Raw genomic sequence first — 16456 nt, forward strand, 5'->3', positions numbered from 1 at the left:
AAACATTCACTCAGCAAAATTGTTATCAAATTCCTATCTTCAGCGCCGTGACTAATAATACAGCTGCGGAGCAACGATTAGATTAAAAGAACTATTTTAACAACCAGCTTCAAAGTAATGGTAAATACTCATCTTGCAAAACAGCACATTTCACTCCGAGGGATATCCCCACGTAAAACCAGACGGTGTGATCGAGCCGTCAGCTCCCACACACTGCTGTATGCAGATTCTCACGGTGTCTGCCGCCAGGACGGGGTGACTCCCGCTCCCAGCCCGGGGACGCCGCCTGCCAGGGCTGGCCACCGGCCGGAGGGCACGGCCACCGCTCCTGCTGAGCGGGGACACAACGCGCAGCGGGGTTTCATCCTCCTTCTCGGCCTCCATCAGAAAGGAGGACTTTCCGACAGTGAAAAATCTGGATTTTCCCCCAGAGTGCATGGATGAGCCAACCAGTGAGCTCACTGGGTATCCCAAAAACGCTCACCGGTAAAAAACCCCGGCCCCAAAACAGGGCTCATTTCTTCTTTTGCTGTTACTGAGTAAGACGCATGTGGGAGTGAGTTTAAAGAAAGTGAACAGAGGGGTAAGAAAAATGAAAGTGTGGTGGGGCTGCATGCTCTTTGAGATTTAGGGGAAAACCTTTAAAGAGGAATTAATAATCCCTCCCAGATTATTTTTTCTCCTCGTTTGGGTGATCAGCCGTTCGAAGACCACAGGGACTGGAACAGCCAGAACAAGCTCCTCCTGTGCCCTTCTGACTCTGCATCCGACCGAGCAGGGAAACCGGCAGCACAGCATGAAAAAAAGCCTTTTGCGCTGAGTCAAAGCACACATTATAAAAACAAACGCACTTTAAAAAAATAAAAACATCCTAAATGGCTCTTATTTTTCACAAAAATAAAGTTCGTATAAAAATGGTATTGTGTACAGTACCGCTCACCACAGCAGCAGGGCAGAGATGCTACAGAACACTGAATTATTGGTAAGAAAAGGTTTAAAAAGGTGTCGTCTTCCTGTGACACTCATGTAAAAACTGGCATAGAAAAATACTCAAGATATTTCTTTATACTAATTAAAAAAAACCCAAACAAACAAGCCTCCCCTCCGATCTAAAGCAAAGCCTTTGACCGTGGAAAAGGGGTCCTTTTATTTGAGCACTACCCTGTGCTCCCCTCGCGCTATGTGTGAGGAGAACTCGTATCGGTCGTGGCTTCGGTACCCGCAGACGTTGCACTCGAAGGGGTCGCGGAACCCGTGGCAGCCCATGTGGATGGTGAACATCACGTAATCCAAGAAGAGGACGCGGCAATGGTCGCAGCGGTAGACGCCGATGGCTTCCCCTTCCTTGTTGATGACCTTGAAGGCGTCGCGGGGGCATATGGCGGGTGGCTTGATTATGTCATACGGCCTCGGGAAATCCTTCAAGGACTGGAGGCCGTTGCGGGCCTGAGCAGGGATGACCTGGCTCTGATGGAAGGCGGGATTCTGCCGCTCCTCGTGGTTGCTGTCAGTGTCTGTGGAGTCTTGGCCGCTGTTGTTTGGGGAAAGACCTCTGTCGGAGGACAGGCTTTTGTCCCTGAGGTGGCCGTGGCTCTTCTCCACGTCCTGCGAGCTGCCGTTGGGCAGGTCGGGGCGGGTGAGCGGGATGGGGTACAGGCTGCTGATGACGGGGACCATTTCGGAGGTGGGAGCCGGCGGGGTCTGCACGAGGGGGCGCAGGGCTTCGGCCCCGAGGTAGGTGATGGCGTTGTTGATGGCCTGGTCCATCATGCGCCCTTGCATTATGTCGCTTTCCTTCTCGTAAATGAAACTTGAATTATAATTAACATCAAAACTATGGCGTTTCTCACCTGCAAGAGAGGAGAGGTATTAAATTACCCGGGTGGGCAGAGAAGCGTTTAAACTCCGTGATGCCCTTTCTGAATGGCAGTAGTCTATGGAAAGTAAAGAGGCATGAAATGTTCTCTGCTGAAAGAGGCTGTTCATACACACAAATAGCTTTTGGGTGGAGTTTGGGGGGGCCTCTGTTATTTTTTTTAAAGCTTTGAAAGCAAAAGGATCTAATAGAGGAGGTCGTGAGGATATTTACCGGACAAATCATCATTAATTTTTTGTAATTATTCTAGGACTTAAGGGGAAGAATATTATCAAATTTTCCATAGACTAACTTCTCACATCTTTTTTTCTAGAAAATAATCATTAATGAAAATACTTGTAAAAGAGCTAGCGGATAATGAACCAAAATAGTCCATTTCCAGTACCAAGACTGCACCCTTTTGTTCTTGACTTGTCCCCCGAGAAGCATGGCCCTCTCTAACAGGAACACCGCAGACAAGCCCCGGCTGAGGTCTGATGCACTTCTCACAACTTTTACCCATCTGAGAGAGTCTTTTTTTATCTGTCCTTGGACACTGATGCCATTTTTCCCCACTGCCCTCTGACAACTACAGCTCCCTCCCACACCATGCCTGGTCTCTTTGAACTCAGCGCAGGTTTTCAGACAATCTAACACGGGCAGCTCTGCGTGTACGTACAGAACACCACATTTAGGGTGACTTGATACGGGGCGAGCGGCAGAGGAGTGAAACGCGTTCCTCTCTGGGTGTGCTGGAGCTCTGAAAGCTCTAGACGAGACAGAAGGGGAGGAGAGTGAAGAGACTGTACCTGAAATTCCGCTCATGCCTCTTCCAGCAAGGACCGGGCAGGGGAGGGAGGGCTGGGCAGCACATCCCAACCAGTTTTCTCCATGCCGGCTGCAAGGAGGAAATAAAACTGCTCCCCAAAAGGACTAAAGTCACGTCTTTTTATGAACGTCTAGCAATAAGTAACCGAATTCTGTGGTTACATAAAAGGTAGAATTGTTCCTAGCTTTATAAAAAAAAGTAAAAAATGGACCAGGCCAAATGTTTCATGTGCAAGTGACTTGCAAACATCAGATCCACTAATCTTTTAGTTACGGTAACTGGAGTGGTGCAGATGTTTATCAGTCGCCTGTCAACACCATGACTCAATGTATATGAAACTCATTAGGTTTCACTGCAGAGGCAGAAAACCAGGAGCTCACGTTTCTCTTATAAAACACTCTAAAAAAGGTTAGTGAACCACAAGAGTGTAACTGCTCCCAACCCTCAACAAAAACTCGCTATCCAGCCTTACCCAGAAGGAAACAAAATGATAGAGCACATTTGTATGACTCATAAAACCAGCTCCAGGCAAGTGAAAGATGTGAACAAATTTGAAATTAAAAAAAAAAAAAGGCAACAAAAGTAAAACTAGACAGGACTCCCTATAAATTTGGGGTTAGGATTCACTGCCATAAGGTAAGACACAAAAAAGGCAACGTATGATCAGTGAGGCTCTGACAATATTCTGTTCTTCCACTATCATGGTGGCTTTGTAGAGAGTCCCCACAATAGCCCAGTCTGTCTCGCTTAAATTACCAGTTACATCAAATGAAATGCAACACCCAAATGCTCTTCTGACATACATTAATGTCTCATGTTGCTGTACATTTTTAAAAGGCCACAGCACATCAGGTGGGGACTCCTTATACGAGAGGGCACGAAATGGGGCTGTAACCAGCCTGCGACGTTTCTACGGTACTTTGGGAGGAAAAGGCACTACCTAAAGAATGGCTTCTCTCCCTCTCTCTGCCCCCCCGCAGTCTCTGCAGACACCCCAAGCCAAGCACACATCTCATTTCGATACCTCGGTAGGATGCCTATATTTAGGTAGACTGAATCTGCATGAAAGCGCCGCAGAAAGTGCTAATCCTATACCCGGAACGCCAAGCACCGCAGCGCAGTCAAGCGGATGGGGGGACCCCTCTTCATTCTTTATTTTGTCTCCCCTTCGTGAAATACAGCAAACCTTTCCACGGAGGGAGACAAAAAGCCAGAGCAGTGTCAAAAATGACAGGAACCAGCCAGGAGAAAGTTGGTGTCAATGATTTAGGAAAAGGGAAAGGAGTATTCAGAGACCGGGGGGTGAGCGGGATGGACCGTGCCGAAAGCAGCGGATGTTTTCTCTCCTGTAGCCAACAGGACAACGTAACAGATTATTCCAAGTTAAGCCGCTGAAACTGAAAAACACTGCATTAAAAATGAAATGTACAGGTTCTCTAGTGTTCCCGTACAAAGCAGCCACTGCTTAGCACGACGCCTTTCCTCTTTTTTTTTTTTTTTTTAATGTTCTTGTCTCAGTGCGATGCAAAAGCTTTCCCCTCCAAAATTCACACATGAGCCATAGCGTGTGACACACGCTCACGGGCTGCTCGGCGACGCTTCGCTTACCCTAAACCGTACGTAGATTTTTGCAGCCTGACGAGGTGCAGACCCTGGAAACAGGGAGTGAACCTGCTTCCTGCCGCCGCGTTAACCAAAGCGGGCCAATTTCTCATTAGAACTCGTACACCCGGGGGTCAGGGTGGCTGTTACCGTGTCAGAACCGCACCAGCACTTCTACCACTATGGGAAATTAAGGTGTTCGTTTTTTTTTTTTTTTTTTTACTCCTGCTCTCAGGGAGAACTTGGTTTTTAAAAAGGAAGAAATAGAGTTGTGTGGGTCAGTTGGTGTAAACGGGGAGAAAGGTCCTGGTTACTTCACCTTGTGTCAACCGAAGGTACAGCCCCGTGAGGGTTTCATACAGCAGCGAAGCACCACCAGCCTGGGTATCTGCTCTGCCGGGCTATTTTCATTTGTTGGGTTTAAAAAAAGAAATAATCTGTTCATTAACCAAACCAGGAAGTCCAAAAAGCCAGGGTTTGGAGCTTTGGGCCATAAGCATACAAAATAGAAATCCACAGCAAAATAAGAAACGCAGAACCGTCAACTTCCATTCGGATCCTCATTCCCTCCTAACTATAGGAGAAGCTGAGGACAAAATCTTTGGAGGAGAAGCCTTTGGAGGGGGGCCCAGTGCAGGGGTTAAGAGCCAAACATAGGGTCTGCTGATCCGTGTCCCTGTTTGAGACTTGGGCACACGAGGTGGCTCCTGAAGATGAAAATGTGAAAAAATAAAGCGGGCGAGACTCCCGGTGCTCGTAGGAATCTCTGCAGAGCCCCCTCAAATAATAACAAAGGGTTGGGGTTTTTTTTTTTCTGATCAATAGACTTCATTCACAGAAACGAGCCAAACAAAGCTGCCTTGTTAGTACACATCTCTGTCCCTTCTTCCTGCCAAAATGAAAAATCAGCAGCCGTTCTGGGAACGCCGTTTCCCAAGAAATCACAAAGCTGTCCCGGCAGATTCGCACTCCTACACCCACAGTTCAGAAAGTCACGGGAGTCAAAGCAAGGTCGGACATTGCTCCTGCAAACGTGCTTCCCAGGGAGAAGAGGCACCAAGGGAGTGAGTTTTTCACGTGTTACCTAACAAGAACATGCCAACCACACAAGTTCTAGAAAACATTAAGTTTCAGAAACGGGTTATTTTGTCCCTTGAGGTGAACTGCCCTGGGTCCTCCAGCTCCTCCACAAAACCCCATGCAGGACGCGCTATCGGTTCATGCCATCAGCAGACCACGCTACCGAGCGCAGTCACGAGTCGAAAAAGGATCTACCCCATCCGATAACCAGCACGCTGGTAAAACAAACCAGAAAAACACTGGTAACTTAACTTTAAGCGTGTGCTGAGCGGTTGCATCCTGCTGCAGGATGCGTTTAAGAGAACCCATAGAGATTGAATTGGCAGCCCTTGTAAAACAAGAGAGGGTGAAGCCGATCTCTGTGCTAAAAGAACAAAAGGTAGCTAAAGATTTTGAAAGCCATTTGCATTAGTATGACTGTTTGAATCACAGCGTGACATGGAAGGGCTAAATCACACAGTCAACAGTTTCAATATTAAGTACCCAAGGGCACCCCGAGGGAGCGTGCTGGGGTTATTTTGTTCCTGTATAACAGGGTGACCTTTCTCAAGCTATATTAAAGACGTCCTAAATCAAAGTTACCAGTTTTCACCGATGAAAGTCCAGTGCTACCCACCAAATCCAGCAAGAGCTACGTTACCTTCAAAAATAAGGTTGCTTTTATGGATTTAGCTGCGTACCTCTACCTAGGTTTGGCCCTTGGCCCCGGACGTTCGAGCCAGGTCCCGAGCAGGTCCCTCCGGTGGGTCTGTGTGAGAGGTCTGGTCCCTGCCCGCACGCCCAGCCCCACGCTTCTCCCCTCCCCAGCCACGGGTGTCAACACCCACCGCCACGCGGGCCCCCGAGCCGAAGGGAAAGGGTACAGCAAGAAAAATAAGCGGTCGGTACCTCGCATAACCATACAGAATATAACAAATAAGGCATTATTAGTACTAATATTCTAGAGGTGCTGACTAAGGCAGGTCTTTGCTCAGGACACAAGAGTTGCATTTTAGTTTCTTAAAAGGCAAGTTAATGAGACAAGAGTAGCCGAGAGGATCAGGCGTTCGCTGAAACACAAAACCTGCCAAACTAGTATTCAAGATCCCCAGCATGCAAAACTCTGATCCTATAAAATTAAATGCAAAGAAAATGCTATGGAAACATCTTGTTGCTTAAATTACCACAAGAAAGGATTTGATATTTTTTTTAAAATCATATTCAAATTCAGCAGGCTGACTAACAGAAATCCAATACTTTTCTGTCTCTAGGCCTTATTCCACACAGGCAGCCTGCAAGTACCTTCAGCTCCTGCTGACTAGAAAGAGCTCTCGGCTCCCAACAGCATCGAGCCTTCCTGTTCTCTCCCTGTGAAGAGCCTCGCAGAGAACATTTCAAACGCACAGGGACAGAAAACAACACACAAAAGCTCATAAAATATATTTATACATTGCCTGCACAGACACAAAGCACAATAGCAGCTCCCACCCAGTTTAAGTATCTAGCAGAATATATTCTTTTTTATTTTAATCAAAACCCTACAACAAATCACTAAAAACTTATCAGAATAATCCAAGTTACTTTATTTCTATTCTTTTGCGTTAGATTAGATTATAAACTCGAGAAGGATATTTAAAATAAGCAGAGGCATTGTACTACAGGTTACCAACTTGCACATATTTAACTGTTGCAGATGAAAAGGTTTTTTGTTCTTACCAATAAATTTCTGAGGCATTGAGCTTTTTCGCTTTGCCACGTTGCTCGCTAGCCTGTCCAGCACAAGGGCTCTTTCACTCCCCATCTCTGCCTTGATGTGCCTTGCCTCCACGCTTGCTAGTTTGGAAAATGTGAAAAGAAAAAAAAAGAAAAACAAACAAAAAACAAAAAGCAACACGTAGGTGAAAAGGAAAAAAAAAAAGACAAAAAAAAAAAAAAAAAGGAAGAGATGAATGGTTTAATCTCCGGAGTTTGCCACACTAACTGGGAGGAAACAGTTTGGAGATCTGATGTAAACTTGTTTTGCTTTTTTCTGTCGTTCTTGCTCTTTGCGTCTTGGGCACCAGTTGCGGTCAGTGGAACCAAGCACAGAAACAGAGACGGATCTTGCAGTCCCCAGCTCATGCAAGGAGAGCACAAACCATACAAACCCAGCATCTTCATTAGCAAGAGGAAGTGTAAAATAAACTGGCTGGAAGGGTTGGTTACAAAACGTAGATGGAGAGAGAACCTCTGTCAGCCTTTCTTTTTTATTCTGAGTAAGACTGTGTGACACCTGCAGACGGGCACAGCGCTGCAAAACTCCAATGTCAGACATTCAGTGCTCTTGCTACACGTTTTAGATATCAGTCATACCTACATGTCTTAACTAATCACTTAGAAACTTGTATAAAACATACCAATGTTTCATTAAAAGAAAAAGAATATCATCTTTCGATATTCACTTCTAATTTATTTTTTTCAGGTGTCATTATCACTAAACGCTACAGCTAAAACTCATGAAGAACCTTTCTCTCTGGCACACTTGTAAGCATCAGCATTAGGTGTTTTAAAGCTCATTGCAACCTCCAGAATTTCTAACTTTAGGAAAAGGACATGTGTGCCCTATGACCCCTCCCTTCAGACCGGGCCACTGGCTGGTTTAAGGATCTTCCCGTTTTCCAGAGCTCTCCTCCAGCCACGCTTGCCGGTGCCCATCGTTTCGGGGAAATTACTGCTCGTTCTCACCTCGGGGAGGCTTTAGGGCCAGCTCAGCCCAGCTGAGGGACTGCCACCTCATATCACTACTGCCAGACTAATACTGAACGTAACCGCTGCGGCTTCCCCCCAAAAAGCTTGCTCTTGCCTGAAGAACAAAGTACCGGCAGTGGTACTTTTATATTAAATGGTAGCACTAAGAGTTTCAGCCTTAGGGACCTCTGTGGTGAAAACCAGACCCACGTAAGAGTTGGTACCCAAGTAGAGGAAAAGGAAGACAAGGAAGGGTGATTTACTCTCCCAAGGTAATACAAAGGATCCAATCTCACCGTGAAAGAATCCTGGCTGCTGTGTTACTGCACTATGGCACTAGCATACCTCAATATGGGAAGCATAATCTATGTAAGAGAGAAAGAAAATGATACAAGCACTTTGGTATCACTTCAGTCCTGCTGAATGCAGTTTTATTAAGAATTGGACTTAAATTGCAGTTTGCGAAGTACAGCAAGTGATAAAAATACAGTATCATCCTTCCATAGCCCAGTGTTTAGCGCTTCCCTGTACATTTCAGAGCCAGTCACTCCTTTACCTGTTTATTATTGCTCTTATTGATATCATAGGAGTTTCAGTCAGCACAAACCATGACTCACCAAACCTCAGCCAGAACTATTTGTTAATGTTTGTTCAGCGTTTTGAAAACGTGAAGCACTTCATAAGTCCCCGATGCCACAACCGCTGGCTACGAACATGACTCAGGAGGGATGGGATAACAGGGCTCCAACCCAGCTCTGCCCGAGCCCTGTTTCATCAGGCTGGAACCCCATGATATAGATGATAACCAGACCACAGAGGGCATGCCTTAAAGTAATAACAGACTGCTTTTCTGGTCTGGTTTTTATTCCAAATTACTCTAGTATGTTTAGAGACTTACATAAATACATTCATCAACTGCTAAAAGGCACCTGCTTCCAGCATGAAATACCAAGACGCTACGTAAGAGTTTACACAGAGTGAGACAAAACATCAGATTAAGCTGAAACTATAAGGGAAAGTCATGTAGGCAGAACATAATCATCCCTTTGGATTTTGGCCAGAAGCTCTAGTTAATTCTTGAGAATAAGGTCATGAGATTTTTAATTTCAGAACTTCTGTTTAACTCTCACGCTCCAAAACCCGGCATGTGCTTTCTGAGCTCTTTATATTATCTTTAGAGAACTGCAGCTCAAGGTTGGAACCAGCCCCTACCCAGAAAGCTTTAGTCTTGACAGGATCATTGCACAAGTCATTAATAATAGTAATTTAAATTTTAAAAACCCCAACAACCCACAACTACCCTGAACAAGATAATGATACAAACAGTGCTGTATATTCAAAAATTTACATTGTAAATTGAAAAAAGAAGAAAGAAAACATGATTCATCCATGTCAGAAAAGCAGCGCCCTGGTCCCTACCACTTCTTCGCTTTCCTTATTCTTCTAGTTCCTCCTTTTCTCAACCTTTAACTCCATGAGTTGCACTCATGTTCTGTTAAAGCTTTAATTTCACACTTTCAGAATCTTCTTCCCTATCTTCCGGCAGAACTCCAGGAGTGAAGTTTCTGTAGATCCCTCAGCCAGCCCTACGAACTCACTGGCGGTGACTGCTCGTCCCGTCAAGGTTATTTATGTGCCACCAAGGGAACTTTATTAAATTAGTGTCGAGAGGGCAGACAAGCAGCTTCCTGCGGAGGTAACAATAGTCTTTACTCAGACGAGATTGCTGAAGAGACAGTAACTATTGACCTACATAATACATTCTGGGACAGCTGTAAATATCAATCTTCCAGCTTGATGTCTGTCTGCCATCTTATTTTAATGCTTTTCTTTCACATTAAGATTTTCTACTCCTTGCTAACGGCCATTTTTTCCTAAAGGAACAAAAAAATATCTCTATTTATGGGCCACAAAAGGCCTTTGACAATATCTTCATACTACAGCCTTCGGGGAGCAGTAGCTGCTGCCATTGAGACACAGGGGGTTACACTGGTTCTCTCCCACAACACTGCGCTCTCTACCCAAAAGCTAACTTAAAATTATCTCACCCACCTCCTTCTTCTGTATCACTTATTAAACAATCCAAGAATAATATTTAGTATTTAGGAAACATTGTTTTTAACCACTCAAAGTTCACCAAAGGCTTCTTGACCGAGAGAAATAGTCATGCCCTGTCTCCCTCTTCAGTTACCTCACCCACCGGATGATTCCGCTGCACATCGGGACATTAGCTTAAAGAACTAATTATCTAACTATAACATGTATCTAAAAATACATTTCAGGCTGGACTGACAGAAATGGCCAAGTGCTTTGCTCAAAGTTACACTGAGAAAAAATGAATAGTTATAAAGAAAATGTGGACTTCCAAAGCACTTCACCTATTTCAGCGTGAGATCCTGCTATGTCCTGCAAGCTAAATACTCCCGATGGCTCAGCTGCGTGGCCAGAAAAGAGCTGAAACTCTCAGGATGCTGAAAGAATCTCTGCAGAGCAAATAAAGCACCCTCTTCCCTTCGCTTTGGATCTGACCAGTGTCTCACGTGTGCCTCTGGAATTACACGGGAAGTCAAGCTCCCAACCGAGGTGTTTCATGCAGTGGTGGGATGGGGTTTAGCTCCAACGTCCCGACCACTTTTAAAGCCGGGTCACCTCCTCCTGCGTAGCCAACGCTGGCAACTGACCATGGCCTTCCCTGGTCCCCTCCCGAGGTGTCTCTGGGGCGCATCCGAGGACTGTTGCCTTCCTCAGTGGTGTGCACAGATCTTATGTTTATAAAATACTTCCAGGAGAAAAATTTTTGTGCAAATGTGATTCATCCATTCTGAATGACTACTTAGGTTTTCTTGGAATCGCTGGCTGATGAGCCGCCTCTCTAAAACAGTGCTGTTACCTGGCCACCACGTCACTCTGTAGAGGTACACAGGGCGGATATTCTCCCAACCCAGAGCACGAACACACCATCATTCAGCCTGTACTGAACTGTTTCCATAATGTGGTTTCTGTCACACCATAAATGTGAGTATAATTTTTAGAACATGCGGGCATCGTTAACAAAACCCTCAAGTACAAAGCTGAGCTCAAATTAGAGGCATTGCTTCCTGTAGCATCTCTATGTGGTCACTAAATAATGGAGAGTGGAACAGAGAGGTGGGTTATTGTGCAATGAGAACAATGTGACCAGAGATTGTTATCAGGGACCGAGCAACGCTCTGGCAAGAGGGTTACCTAAAACCTCTCTTTCAGAGATATTTCCACACTGCTACGTTTGGAATGTGCAAACCTCCTACTAAAAAGTAACTAGAATGGTTTTCAGTCATTTAATTAACAATTGGACGATGGGATGTAGAGCATACTTGCGCTGAAAGATGGCTCCATGTGAGAAGGCTGCAAGGACTTCAGAAAAGCACCAAATTTCAACGTGATGCGGATAAGTAGGAAAATGGTCAGAAATCAAAAAATGATGTTGACTAAACACAAGTGCAAAATGCTACACTTAGGGGAAAAAAAAACCAAGTCAAATGTAGTAAATGAGCTCCTGAGGCCCTTTCCAGCCTTCCCTCTCACTGCTTCTGTCACCTAACGTAGTGCTGATGCCAGAGAATCGAATGGAAATGCCTCAGCAAGACCGGGGTTCCTGTTTTTCATAAAACTTACTACTCCACTAAAAACACTGCAATATTTTTAAAAGTGCGAAGGTCTTAAAGGCATAGGGTGCGGCCACATCACGTCATACTGGAAATTCACATTTCCTCTGTGACCAATTTAAGGCAGACAGTACCACTGCTGTGAGTGCTACACAGCAGATTCGGGATAAGTGAATTGTTGCTATTCTGAAATGAATATAAAGCATGAGAATCATTTAAAAGCAGAAATCTATAGTAGGTCTCATGTTTTCCATTTTCACATGGTGGACATCTCAGAGCGACTGCCATCATGGGAGTACGTACTGTAACATAAAACCACAGTTACAGTATGTAGGGTTCTCATGAAAACCAAAACCTGCTGACATTCTGATAACCATTTACTTTTACTAATGCTCTAAAAAACATGTCATTTGCTGAAAAGAAGATAGACTTCTATAGTTTTTCGTGGGCTAACTTCGTTAAATCTTTGTTTCTTTATGGCGGTTTTTGTGTGTATGTGTCATAAAGCCTGATCCACCAACCGACTCACTCTGCACGGGGTAAGAACTCTTGCACACACATTACCATCATCAAATATCAATGAGTCTTCACACTGGTTTTCAGGCCCAGCTTGTGATGACACCTGCAGAATCTTTGCTTGATAATCATATAATAAATACATTCTGTTTTAAAAAATTATTAAAGGGCCTTGTCATCTCTCTACGTGTATTTTTACATTTTAGTTTTCTTCCCTGAAAACTCAGTCTAAACTTTTCCTTGTAAAGAAAATTCTATTTGAAATTCACAATCAAAAGTAGAAAGCTCAATTCCTTAAAGTTATTGTTTGTTTGTTTGTTTGTTTGTAGGCTGCATAGAACCTGAATTCTACAATTGTAGCCTCAGCTCTGCTACAGATCAGTCCCGTAATCTTTCGGGAGTCCACAACCACTCCCTGACTCTGAATGGGAAAAGTAACTCTTTCCTGACTTACTGGCATCTTGTGGGACTTAAATCACACAAGTTCATTTTAGGAATGGAAATATTCAGGTGAAGCTGGCTAAAAGATTATGGCAGTTATTTTCTCACTGAAGTATTTTCAGAACTGCAGCACTGAGACTGTAAAAAGGAAAATAAGGAAAACTGTGTTTTGATCCATTTTATTTTCAGCCTTTTTCAAAGACAGTTCTATACTCAAATAACTGCTTTACCTCTCACTCCCTCCCTAAGCTGATCGGTCAGGGATCTCCAGGATATCACCCCATTTCCATGCCCTAGATCAATGCCACTAAAACTTCTGCAAATTCTAACTGATTCTGACCAACAGATCTTATTCTAAAGAAAAGGAAGCATCAAGCGGACTGAGACACGTGGACAACTGCTGTCAACAACCATGGGCATCCAATAAAATAAGCCACATAATAGCATTAATGTAGGAATAATCTAACTTACTGCCCTACAGAAACCTACAGTCACCTACAGAAATGCTGCGTACAAGGTATTTTAGAGGTTTTATTCAAAGTAACTGTGAAATAAAAAAGTGATTAAAATAAAAGCATTCTTTAACTAGTTGCCTGAGGGATGCATTAAACCAGACCCTTTTATAAAACGTTACAGCCCCTCAGGTTATTGAAAATGATTGTAGTAAAAACTGTTCTCAGGCTGTGAATTAACAGCTTACCAGATGCCCTTTTTTAAGAACTGAAATGTACCAAAAAAAACCCCAAAACACTGTAACGTTATAAACTCACCAGCATCGCACATGCCCGCATTCTGCAAATACGTGCGGCACCGCTCCTTGTGCTCCTCTAACGAGCTCCTCTGCTTGTAGCTCCTTCCACAAAACTCACACTTGTACGGCTTCTCCACTAGAAAAATAAGAGAGCAGCATAAAATAACCACAAGAGACGACTAGAACACTGTCTCCCTGCCATTCAAGTATACAGTTACTAATAGCGTATGCTCAGCTCATGGAGAATGCTTTAAATTTCTGTTAAGTTGATGAGCAGTGTCATCATCACAAAATGAGGGTGAACCCCCCTGGACACGCAGAGTTCCCGTAGGGCCCTCCTCAGCCCCAAGCTCTGCCCCAGAAAAGAAGAGGACTAACAATTAGACACTGTCCCTGGGAGCTCGGGTTCCCAGAGCCCGGCTCTGGCTGACAACTTCTCTCGGCTTAACTTCCCTGGGGAAGACCAACTCTACCACTGCTAAACCGGGACTGCGACTGTCCTAACTGCCTCACCTAGGCCCTGGCTATGCAGGATTTTTCAAGGATTTCACAAAACTGATGCCGCTAAACCAAACCAAAACCATGTGTGAGGTTCATTTCATTTCCAAAGGCATTTATTATAAAGCGAATTATGTTCCTAATTCATTTAAGCTAAAACAAATCTATTTGAAACTCAAGATACCCACGCAGCCTTCCCCAGAGCCTCAGACACAAGGACCGGAAGCACTTCCTCAATTATTTCATGACTGTTTTGGGAACAGACATCCTCTAACACACCCAGGCAAAATATCATCCCTCTGCAGCACAAATACAACTAGCGTTGCATTGTATGCTGTGCAAAAAGACCATACTCCCTGCTGCTAATGCAATTGCTCACTTATTATGCGGTTCACGTGAAGAGATTTTCCTTATACTATTTAATAAGCCAGCTCTTGAAAACTTCAGTCACAATAACCACACGATGTGTTTGAAGCATGATGTTTTTAGCATTGTGCTGGTGGGGGGACAGTCACCACCACTGTACTGGGTCTTGATTAAATCAGTATCTCATTTATCCATGTCAGATAATCTCATTTTTAACTTTGGTTCTTTGTGAGGTTGAACTTTTTTTTTCCTGTAAAGTGCAGTGCAGAGATAACATCTGTCATTGAGAACACATGTTTTCTTTCTAGGCCCCTGTATAACGCAGGATAGACACAAATCAAAGAGTAAGCACAACCTGGCTCCTGCAGAACTGGGGGAACTAAGACTAATCAGTTTATACCTGGCTTGTTATTCAAGTCACCTCAGCTCTGTGCCTCCACTTCTCCCATCTGTAAAATGGACAGAACACCCTACCAGTCTTGAGAAAAACCACTGGCGCTTGTTGGGCATGTTAAGACCTTCAGATGAATGGCACTATGCAACAGCGAGGCGTTAACCGGCTGTAGAGTCCTGCTGTCCTGGATTGTGCTCCCAGAGCTATCCCAGCAGCTCAGGACAGGATTGGAAGGAAGTCCCAGCAAAGCAAATCTTCGTGCTACTCCTCAGACTCAGAGCTTGCTGGCATAGCCTCGCTCCTCATTGGAAAACACCAAGGGAGCTCTTTTGTACGAGCAGGCATGGAGGCTGGTGGTTTCTCACAGCACACAGCTGCGGCAGCGGGTTTCCCCGTGCCCTCTTTCGGCCGCATCCTGAGATGGTTCCATCAGCACAGCAGGCAGAGCAAGCGGTCACTGCGATCCGGCGACTCTTCAAAACCAGAGCGGCCGAGCAAACTTTGCTGACTGACTCTCTGCTTTCCACGCCCAGTGTCCTAGTGACACACAAGTAAAACACATGAAGTGTCTTTGAAGTCACTTACCAGAATGTGTCCTTAAGTGACCTGTTAGCGCATCCCTCCTTTGGCAGGCATAACTGCAAAGATGACATTTAAAAGGTTTTTCCCCTGTATGTAGTTTAATGTGGCGGAGGAGGTTACCCTTCTGAGTAAAGGAAGCTCCGCACTGATTACACTGGAATGGCCGTTCACCTTAAAATGACATACAAAAAAGGACATTTAATGGTTATGTGGGTATCATGCTATCCTCACACCCTTTCCTTTTTGGAAGGGGAAAGAATGAGGTACTGGATCAATTTCTTTCTATAGCAACACACACAGCCCTTCCGTTGACTTCAGTGGGAGTTACACGCAGCTCTGGTGTCAGAGCATCTTGTAACAGATGTACGACTACTGAAAACGCTGTACAGTTTTTCCATGGAAATAAGTGTTCTGGAGGAGGCTGATTCCAACAAGCTAGCAATTTTTAGACAAAAAAAAAAAAAAAGGTCTTATCTTACTGCAGGTCAAAACCCAAGATGCTCATTTGTTTGTTGCCAAAGTACAGCACAAAGAGAAATACATATACCGACTGGAAATGGCAGCACAAAACCAATCTAACTTGTGTTTTGTGCCTGAAATACTTAAATGACATAGTGCCTTTCATCCAAAATTCTTAAAATGCCTCACAAACATGTTTTTACTAACATTCAATCCTGGTAAGAAGAAAGATGGGTAAAGTGAGGCACAGAAATGTGAGTAACTTGTTAGGGTTCACATGTGGCATCACAGACTGAACAAGGAAATCCTGATTTTGGTATCCTTTTTAAAAATAGGTAATCTAGATTACAAATTATCCTCCTTTCAATATTCAGCTCTTACAAGAATAATAGAGGGATATTTACCAGTGTGGCTACGCTTATGAACCATCAAGACATTGAGGCTAATGCAGGCTAATCCACAGATATCACAATTCATTTTTCCACTAGCTGGCCTGACGTTGTCATATGAACCAGAATGTCTTTCCAGTTTAATGCTTTCATATTCGTTATATTCTCTGGGATAGGTGTAAGGCATTTCATTTTCTTCTGGGTTTTCCATAGGCTCTGAATTTAAAGCATTCTCCTCTCTCTCACTGTATTCACCTTTCACTTTAACCACATCATCTGCAGGTAAAACAAAGCACAAAAGTGAAAAAATGCTCATCTTGGCACAATGAAGTTTCTTAGAAAAA

General features: G+C 44.2%; 1 protein-coding gene across 2 annotated transcripts in view; it reads right to left on the bottom strand.

Moving 5' to 3' along the window:
- Positions 1-1146: 1146 nt before the first annotated feature.
- Positions 1147-16456, bottom strand: part of IKZF3 (IKAROS family zinc finger 3) — a 32244-nt gene continuing 16934 nt past the window's right edge. For both annotated transcript variants that reach the window (XM_074162610.1, XM_074162611.1), the window contains exons 4-8: positions 16128-16388; positions 15268-15435; positions 13444-13560; positions 7062-7178; positions 1147-1850 (exon numbers count right to left, since the gene is read on the bottom strand). In XM_074162610.1, the coding sequence (XP_074018711.1) occupies positions 1147-1850; positions 7062-7178; positions 13444-13560; positions 15268-15435; positions 16128-16388 (1367 nt within the window). The remainder of the gene's footprint in view (positions 1851-7061; positions 7179-13443; positions 13561-15267; positions 15436-16127; positions 16389-16456) is intronic.

The sequence above is a fragment of the Numenius arquata genome, chromosome 23, assembly GCF_964106895.1.
Source record: "Numenius arquata chromosome 23, bNumArq3.hap1.1, whole genome shotgun sequence".
NCBI classification, from domain to species: domain Eukaryota; kingdom Metazoa; phylum Chordata; class Aves; order Charadriiformes; family Scolopacidae; genus Numenius; species Numenius arquata.